Source organism: Varanus komodoensis, unplaced genomic scaffold (assembly GCF_004798865.1).
Source record: "Varanus komodoensis strain SLA01 unplaced genomic scaffold, ASM479886v1 scaffold22, whole genome shotgun sequence".
NCBI lineage: Eukaryota > Metazoa > Chordata > Lepidosauria > Squamata > Varanidae > Varanus > Varanus komodoensis.
Genome location: NW_025335606.1, coordinates 18,673,535 through 18,682,760, shown reverse-complemented (window position 1 = coordinate 18,682,760; position 9,226 = coordinate 18,673,535). Strand labels below are relative to the sequence as shown.

General features: G+C 45.8%; 1 protein-coding gene across 1 annotated transcript; it reads left to right on the top strand.

Annotated features, from left to right (window-relative positions):
* The first annotated feature begins 206 nt into the window (after positions 1–206).
* On the top strand, positions 207–9,160 carry LOC123023929 (nudix hydrolase 20, chloroplastic-like). Its single transcript, XM_044431067.1, is given in 11 exon segments — positions 207–326; positions 924–1,034; positions 1,670–1,802; positions 3,253–3,365; positions 3,367–3,420; positions 3,770–3,791; positions 3,794–3,832; positions 6,400–6,527; positions 6,997–7,112; positions 7,785–7,920; positions 9,002–9,160. Coding segments are annotated over 11 exon segments (1,131 nt in total).
* The last annotated feature ends 66 nt before the right edge of the window (positions 9,161–9,226 follow it).

Below are 9,226 nucleotides of genomic sequence, written 5' to 3'. Positions count from 1 at the left end.
ACCTCCTCGAAGTTGGTTGAGGATGGGCAGGCAGGTCCCAAGGCTGGATCATAGCTTGCCGCAGGGTGGTGATGAGTGGCAAGACTATGGATGTAGACTGCTCCCCACGGACAACATCATAAAATTTGTCAGTGCTTGGTCCAGGCCATTGTATGGAGTTAATTTCCAATGATTGGACCAGGCGCAACATCAGCTCCCCGAAAGAGATGTGGGACTCATCGGGGGCCCTGGGAGGTGACCACGACATCTGGAGATGTGGAGTTGACGTCGGATACATCGGAATCATCCCCATAAAATGGTGGGGCCCGAAGAAGAAGACTCCGCTGGTGAAATGGACCGGTTGCTTTCTCTGGTCAGTACCGCAGAGGCTCACCTTGGGACCGAAGATGTCGGGCGGTCTCGAGGAGGTGGAGATGAGTGACCCCTAGGGGCTGCATAGCGGCCAACAGAATGGTAGTCCCCCCATCTGTGGCAGAAAGACTGAGGATGGTACCACTCGCCGGATCTCCTCTCTGACGATCGACTTCTCCTGCTCCTAGGGGGAGACATCTCAGTCTCCAGGTCCAGTCCTGCTGAAAACATAGGCATGGGGGACCTAGCCCTAGGTGGGGAATCTCGGATCTCCCCGTCAGAGATCGATTGCCTAAGTGGAGGTTGGGTAGGCTCCGATGTTGGGTCTCCAACCCAACGTGGGGACCCAGGAGGGGTAACCCTCATAGCTTCCTGGAGAGTCAGATCGGGTGGTGTCAGTACCGCGATAGCCGTCGGGACCGAGGGAGCTGACGAACCCAAGTCTTGGTGTTTAGAGCGCTCCTGGTTCTTAGGTTTCCTAGGAGGCTTTCCGGCCTTGTCCTTCTTAGGTTTCTTGTGCTCAGATGTTTTATCGGAGCCACTGTGCTTCCTTTCTTCACTTTTCTTCCTAGGTGGGGAAGCAGGCTGATCGCTCAGAGCAGATGGAATTTCCCCAGAAGGGCGTGACGGTGGAGCCTTGGACAAAGAGGCCAGTGGAGCAGGCGGGGCTGGGCGGGAGACTAGTGGGTCCGACTGAAGGAGTGCATGGTCCCCCAGAAGCCTCTGGAGACGGTTCTCATGATTTTTCCTGGCCTGCTTCGAGAAGGCCAGACAGTGAGAACATTTATCTGTCCTATGTCCTTCCCCCAGGCAGAGAAGGCATAGGTCGTGCAGGTCTGCCGGGGACATTTTAGACCTGCATTCTGCGCACTTGCAGAAAGCCGCTCGTTGCGCCATCGTAAGAAAGGAAAGGGGAGATAGTGCAGAGGGTAAGAATATATTTTTTGTTTGGTTTTTTTTGAAAGAGAGAAAAAGGTGACAAAACAAGAGAACAACAACAAGAGTCACAACAAGAACTATCAAAAATGGGATTTGTAACCTGGAAAAGAGCAAATGGAGAGGTTATATGGACGAGAAGACGGTCAGAGCGAGAGCAAAAGCGGCACAAGGCACAATGAACAGCGGTCACAAAGACTAGAAAATGGTGGACACTCCGCTCTATATATACTACTAGGGGGAAGGGGAGTGGAGTTTTCTCGCCAAACTGTTAGCTATCAATCTTCCAGCCACAGGCACTGCACAGGCGCAGTACCCATATGTGTGATGCACAGAGGCCACGACAAAGAAAATGTTTTGATTTGTTTGGCCTTGTTTAAAGGCAATAAACTACAGCAGAGAATTGATTTGGATTGATCTCTTTGCAGACTCTTCCAAGCACCTGTGTCTGCCATTTATGGTTGATGGACAGCAGGTAGGCTATGTGTCACCAGCAGTAGCTGAATCTCTCCAACAACTCCAAGCACTCTTGGATGAAACTGATTATCTAGACCCATTTCAGTTCAGCTTCAGACCCGGGTATGGTAATGAATCTGCCTTGGTCGCCCTGTACGATGACCTGTGCAGGGAGAAGGACAGGGGGAGTGCGTCCCTGTTGGTTCTCCTGGACCTCTCAGCGGCTTTCGATACCATCGACCATGGTATCCTTCTGGATAGGCTAGCGGGATTGGGGGTCGGAGGCACTGCTTTGCAGTGGTTCCGCTCCTATCTCAATGGCCGATTCCAGAAGGTGGTGCTGGGGGACTATGGCTCTGCACCATGGCAGCTCTGCCATGGAGTACCGCAGGGGTCCATTTTGTCCCCTTTGCTGTTTAACATCTACATGAAACCACTGGGAAAGGTCATCAGGAGGTGTGGGCTGCGGAGTCATCAGTACGCTGATGATACCCAGCTCTACCTCTCATTTTCCACCAATCCAGGTGAGGCAGTGGCTGTGCTGAACCGGTGCCTGGCCGAGGTAATGGGCTGGATGAGGGCCAATAAACTGAAGCTCAATCCGGACAAGACGGAGGTCCTGTTGGTTGGCGGATCGGGCTTCGGAGAGGGTGGATTTAACCTAGTCCTGAATGGGGTTGCACTCCCTCTTAGGGACAAGGTTCGCAGCTTGGGAGTGCTCCTCGACCCGGAGCTTTCACTGGAAGCTCAGGCGACAGTGGTGGCGAGGAGCGCTTTCCTTCAGCTTCGGCTGATTCATCAGCTGCGCCCCTACCTGGAGTACGACTGCCTGGCGACAGTGACACACGCGCTGGTGACTTCCCGTCTGGACTTTTGTAACGCGCTTTACCTGGGGCTACCCTTGAAGATGGTCCGGATACTTCAGTTGGTTCAAAATAGAGCTGCCAGGCTGCTGAGGGGACTGGGTGTTATGTTCACATGACTCCAGTCCTCCGTCAGCTTCACTGGCTTCCCATTGAAGCCCGGGCCCAATTCAAGGTGTTGGTGATGACCTATAAAGCCCTAAACGGCTTGGGTCCTGGTTACCTGAAGGAGCGCTTACATCCATATATGCCTGCTCGCCCCTTGAGATCTGCGGGAGAGGCACTTCTCCGGGAACCCTCTGTGAAAGATATTAGGAGGGCGGGTACTCGGAGGAGGGCTTTCTCTGCAGTGGCGCCCAATCTATGGAATGCGCTCCCCAGAGAGGTCCGCCTGGCGCCATCGTTATTTGTTTTTCGGCGCCAGGCGAAGACCTTTTTATTTAAGCGTCATTTTAATTGTTAACAGTATTTGCTTATTTATCTGGCCAGGGTGACTTCTTTTATATTGTTATTTATTTTATATTGTTATTTGATATTTGATATTGTTATTATTGTAATTTTTATTATGTTGTAAGCCGCCCCGAGGCTTCGGTGAATGTGGCGGCATATAAATGTTTTAATAAATAATAAATAAATAAATAAATAAAATATCCAGAGGTTTTCCCAGTGTCTGAGGGAGATGATAAACCTGTGGGCGTTGAACTTAACAAGCAACTAGCATCCTATGAGCAATGGACTGCTGCAGTGCCAGGGATATTAAAAAAAACTGATGGCACTGCAAGCATTTCCCTGCCTGAAAGAGTGGAGGGAGGTGGTGAGATGACTGGGCAATAGCAACCATGGAAAGAGTAGTTGAGGCCCTATCGGTGCGGGTGTTCAAGGATAGGCTGGGCATCCACATGGTGGGCATGTCGTAAGCGGAGCCGGCTAGTGCCGGAGGTCAGACTAGATGGCCCGGGAGACCCCTTCTGACTCACTCTGTTTCTATGTTTCTAGGTCTATGCATCTCTACAAATAAGTATTTTCTGCATCTCTTTCTCAAGAAGGGAGAGGCAAGCAGAGAGTATCCAGAGATCTTATTTTCAGAACCAACTCTGGAGGGAGGGAGATGGGTTAGGGTAGAAAAGCAGAGCTGTTGATTAACAGTAACATTTTTGTTACAGCTCTACAATGCAATGCCCTATTTTTTGATAGACCTCTCTTCAGCATGGAACGTGCTGCAACACGTGAGTATAGATAGCTTTAACAAAAGAAAATAAAACAAAACCTCTTCCAGACTTCGTTGAGACAGATGGATAGATGTGACATGAGTCACACAAAAAAATTGAGGCCTGCTGGGTCTAACTTTCAGAAGTATCTGTCAGACTACAATTGCAAGAGACAAAGAAAGAATAATGTGCCTTGATGGTAATATAGCAACAACAATGCTGCATTTGATGCTGAACCTGTTTTCAATATCAGGGTTCAGCCCTGGAATATATAAAATGAAGTGGCAATACAATCACATAGATTATCTCCTGCTAAAGATTAGGCATTTTCTCAGCTTCTGTCCTACAGGAACATAACAGAAATCTAAAATAGGATCTACATACTCTGTAAGTTGTTTCCTTCAGCAAATATGTTATGGCAAAGCAGTAATGTATGAAGAAGAGCTAGATATACAAGGATGACCTATTCTGTGTTTGATTTGAGCTGAGGCTCACCCCTAATTTAGGGCCTAAATTGTCTTTCAAAAATTAAGACCCAACATTGGACATTCATGTGCGATGCTGCATGCAGATCCCTGCTCTGTCCAGTGTTCACTGGGAGATCTAAGGCATTCCCTTAACTTTAGTTCCCCATTTAAAAATAGGAACAATGGATTGCATCACAAGAAACATTTTACGGTGCTAGAGCCTGGTGTGTCTGCTCTTTAGCTCCAGCCCAACTGTTCACTGTCTTGCTACACTTCCTAGTCACTTGTGCTTGGGATCCAAGTACCTAGTAAGGTAAATAGCAAGGAGGGCTATCCCACCAGGCAGTTATTGTGGGAGTATGACCCCAATTCCATCTGGTATTTCTTTCATAGAAAACTGATAAGCATCCTCCAACTCTTTTCAACAAGTGGTGCAGAATCTACTTTCCTCATTCTGGTATTTCACTCTTTAAGTGGGAGAATTCAAGGGTTCATACAACTTTGTTTCAATAAATTAAACTTAGAGCTGCAGCAATAATTTGTTAAGGAAGAACTTGGGTGTGAACAGTTGGAGTTAACTTTCTTCTCACTTGCATTCAGCTGTTGGGCAGTAAAGATATGAAATAATGGTTGATGATAGAACAACATCCCTACTTTCCCCAAACCCCAGTCAGTTGAGCCAACTTTGCATGGTGCTGGATACTCACTGCATTTGTCTGTCAAGCACTGACTGGTCACTCCAAAAGAGACTGCCACTGCTTAGGCTCAGAGATGAAACAAGTAGCTGTGAACACACCTTGAATCCAAAGTCTAAAACCTTAAAGATCTTTGATTTTCATAATTAAGTATTTCAGAAGGTTTACCAGTTCTGAGTCATTACAATTATGGACAAGGACATAGTGAAATTGCATAGTGTCTATTCAGACACTGAAGTGACCACCTTAGAGGACTTCCTCTGATCATGTGCAATACCTACCTTTCTACTTCCTCTGCCTTACCAAAATACTATTAGATTTATATCCTTTTTTTAAGAACTCAAAGCAGCTTATATAATTCTCTTCCTAATCTTATCCTTACAAGATTGGGCTGAGATTCTGTGACTGGCAAGTTCCATGGCTAAGTGGGCACTAGAACCCAGATCACCCGAGTCCCAGTTCTGTGCTCTTAACTACCACAACACACAGGCTCTCTCAGTGTGAATATTCCAAAATTCCATAAAGTTTGAAGTGTCATTATGGGCACAGTCCCATGGCTCTCTAGATATTGGCCTATCTTTGTCCTCAAAAAAGCACCCTAAGATTGGAGCTGGAGTCCAAATTCAGAGTGCCTCTCCTCCACCCTTGCAGCTGCTATCATTCATTCTGCACCGATTGAGGCTCCAGCATCCCATGAAGGACCCTGATGGTACCCCTGGATTCTCTCTTCATGAACAGGTATTGAGCACTTAGGGTGCAATCCTATCAGAATTCTGAGGCATACATGTATCTTGGGCCCAGTGCAGCTGTGGCAACCACCACCCCCTCAACCTGCTCCAGCTGATTTTTGTTTTTGTGAGACAGTTGGGTTCAGCTGTCTAGATGCCAATGGGAGATGGAAGACAGCTGAGATGCCAATAGGAAAATGGCCTAAGCCTACAGCCTCAGCTGCCTCTCTTCTCTGATGTGCCCACTTTTTTCCCCAGTTGTGATTTTAGTTAGGCTACTAGCAGCTGCAACGGGGCATTGCAGGACAGGACAAGCCTGGCTTTTGGAGCCCCTGCAAAGGTTCCTGCTTTTGGAGCTTGCAACTGATGTCAGGAAGCACTCTTGTTTTGGGAGGAGAACCAGAGCAGTCCTCACCTCTGAAGGCCTGTGGCCCTGATGGAAAACCCTGATGCAAATGCTTATAGGAAAACACACTGGATGGTGCTCTGAGGCCATATTCTTTAACTTCTGAGTAGAGATGTTAGGCTTAGGCAAATCATCTTCCATATAGGATTTGAGGTTCTTTTGTATAAAACTAGGCATGTGGTTTTGCTTGTGTCAGGAAAAAGGGAAAGTAAGGAATAAACTCACTCTTTGTTATTACTATTCATTTGTTGTATCTAGAAATTATTCAGTTATTCTCTCTTGAATCCAGCATTATTGGGTGTGAAATGCTATGGTACTCACTTGAATGGCTACACTTGGAAAAATGGCGAGATGCACATGTGGCTGGCCTGCAGGGCCCTGAACAAACCCACTTATCCTGGTTTACTGAATAACCTGGTAAGAGATGGGACTCACAGGGAGCTGCCTGTTTTGTTTGAGGGTGGTGACTACCTTACAACAGAGCTCATTTATTGAACTGATACAGGGCACAGCGAGAAAGAAATTGAGCTACATGGCTTTCCACATGGCTTACCAGCTGAAGTATAGGGCTGAACACTAAAAATCTTTGAGAGACAGTTGCGTTCAGCCTTTGTTAATTGTGTAGAAGACTGAATTTTAGCAATAGCCCTTTTTCCTCTTAGCACTGTGAAGGGAGAAATAGTATTTGCAAGTGTGCTGTTTAATACTGTTCTCCATCCATTAAAGGGATAAAGACTGGAAACCATTCCACTCTGCCTATGATGCAGATGATAACGGGCCATTCGAGCTCATTGGTCATTTCAATAAGCAGAAAGGGCATGAAGACTAGCTAAATGGAGGTACAATTACCAAAGCAGTATAGTAAGTTCACTCTTGTTTTTGTTAGAGTGCTGGTGGCATTGCAACTGGGTTGGGTGTCAGAGAAATGCTAGTGAAAGAAAGCCAAGAAGCATGCCTCCCTGTCTCCCTCACTGCACTAGCCAAGGCTGTTGGAACAATCAGGTAATAAAAAGCTACTTTAACTCCAGCAGACCATAGTGGGGGTGTCAGATTGCAAGCTCATGCCAAGAAGGGAGCAAGTAGGTGGTTAAAAAAAAAGCCATTTATATTCTGTGCACTTGTAACTTTATTGCACAAGCACAGAAATTTGAAGTTTGAATTCTGAGAACTCAACTTTTAAAAAAATGTGTAAAGGCCTCTAAAGTGAAGTTTTAAGACTGTTCAACTTTCAGTGTCTCTTGCCAGTTCTTCCTGTTTCTGTAGCCTTCTTAAACCCAGCAGTCATGTCCTTTCACTGTTCCCCTCCCTTATCTTCCATAAACAAATCCAACTTCATTGAAAAACCAAATCATGAAGTGTAGGTGTATGTCTAATCTGCACAAATTACAGAAACTGGATTGCCCTGATGTAGCACATACCTTGCATGTGATCATGTCAAAGGTTTATATTTCCCTGCATTCAAAGTACCATTCTCAATTTCACTAGGAATTCAGGGAGCAGAGTTGAGCTTGTTAGAGGATGGCAACAGCTACTTTGGAAAGGGCACCCCTCTCTGTAATTCAGCTGAAAGTTACCCCCATGCAAGAAAATACCTGAATGATCTCCACTGTTTTTATCATCCTCACCACTGTAGAAATCTTTGCTTGTACTGAACGATTTCTCCTACCACACTAGCTACACCTATGAAGGAACACATGGAGAAATTTATTCTGAATGCCTGTTCATATTTGACCTGGAGCTGCCTCAAGAGTTTGTGCCCCAGGTGGGGGACGGAGAGGTAAAGGAGTTCTACCTTTGGCCACTTAACAAGGCTGGTAGGGATAATTTTACAAGAAAAACAATTCATTTTGCATTCTAGTAGTGCATAAAGCCTTAGTGGTATTATCAGAACATTAGGAATCCTAGGACCTCCCTACAGAGCAAGATCTAGACACTGTCATACCAAAGCATCCTATTTCAGAGGTGGGAGCCCCAAGGCTGAACCCATACCCTGTTCCCTTCTCAGAAAGAACCACACCAGCTCATTTCCCAGGTCACAATGTGCCTTAATGGAGGAGATGAGGTGGTTGGGGCCACAGATTTCTGCTAAGCCCTATCAGCATCCCAACCTCCTCAGCAGTAAAATTAGATGGCCAATATGACTGTCTCAAAAAACATCATGCAGAGGCTGCTACCTTATCTTGTTTCAGGCACAGGATACATCTAAGCATCCTGAATGCAAAGACATGTGCATTGATGGCAAAGACCGTAGGATTGCACCGTGTTAAGGTTTTCCAAAAGCAAGCTTTTTCTCTCCCTCATTGATGCTAGAGAGACTATCTGTAAAAAGTCCTATTTTTGTTGCAATTTTTAGAGCAGTAGTTTCAAGTCTCTTGCAACCAAGAGGCTTGTGGTTTCAAATTTACTATGGCATAAACTGGTCTGCAAGAGCTTATACCACAACACTGTTTTTTAAAATTGTCATTGTTGGTATGGACTACAGATCCTGTAGTATCCAGAGGAGCAATCCAGTCAGATGGAATGAAAAATGAATAAATAAGCTCTTACCCACAAACTATGGAAAGGCAATTATTGTATGAATTCTGACCGACAAGAAGAGTGGTAATTACATGCAGGCTTTGTTTTTTTCATAGGCTTGCTTGTTGACTGCTGAGCTTCAATTTTAGATGTGTGTGTTTTCCCTTCATAAGCCTACATTGCCCAGAATTCAAATCACTTGTTTGATGTAAAGATAACTATCCAGCAACAGGTATGGTCCTATTTGCATCAGTATGCATTCTCACTAACTCCATGCTAGGACCACCATAAATGACAAATACCTACCATACTAACTGCCACTCCCTATTCTTAAAGAAATGTGAGCTGCAATTGTTCCTCCTCCTCTTGTACAGGTGAAAGAGGTCATTGCATCTTCGGATTTCAAGCCCAACTCTGCAATGGTGGCACTAGATTTCCTTATCAGACACAGTTACATCCAACCTGATGAAGGTAGGCAAGGCCAGACTCCAAAGATGTTAGGGCAAAAGGGAACAAACATGAGCCTGAAGTAGGAAGGGAAGGAGGGCTGAACATACATGAACATCTCTAAGAATGAGTACCATACAATAGAGAGTGAC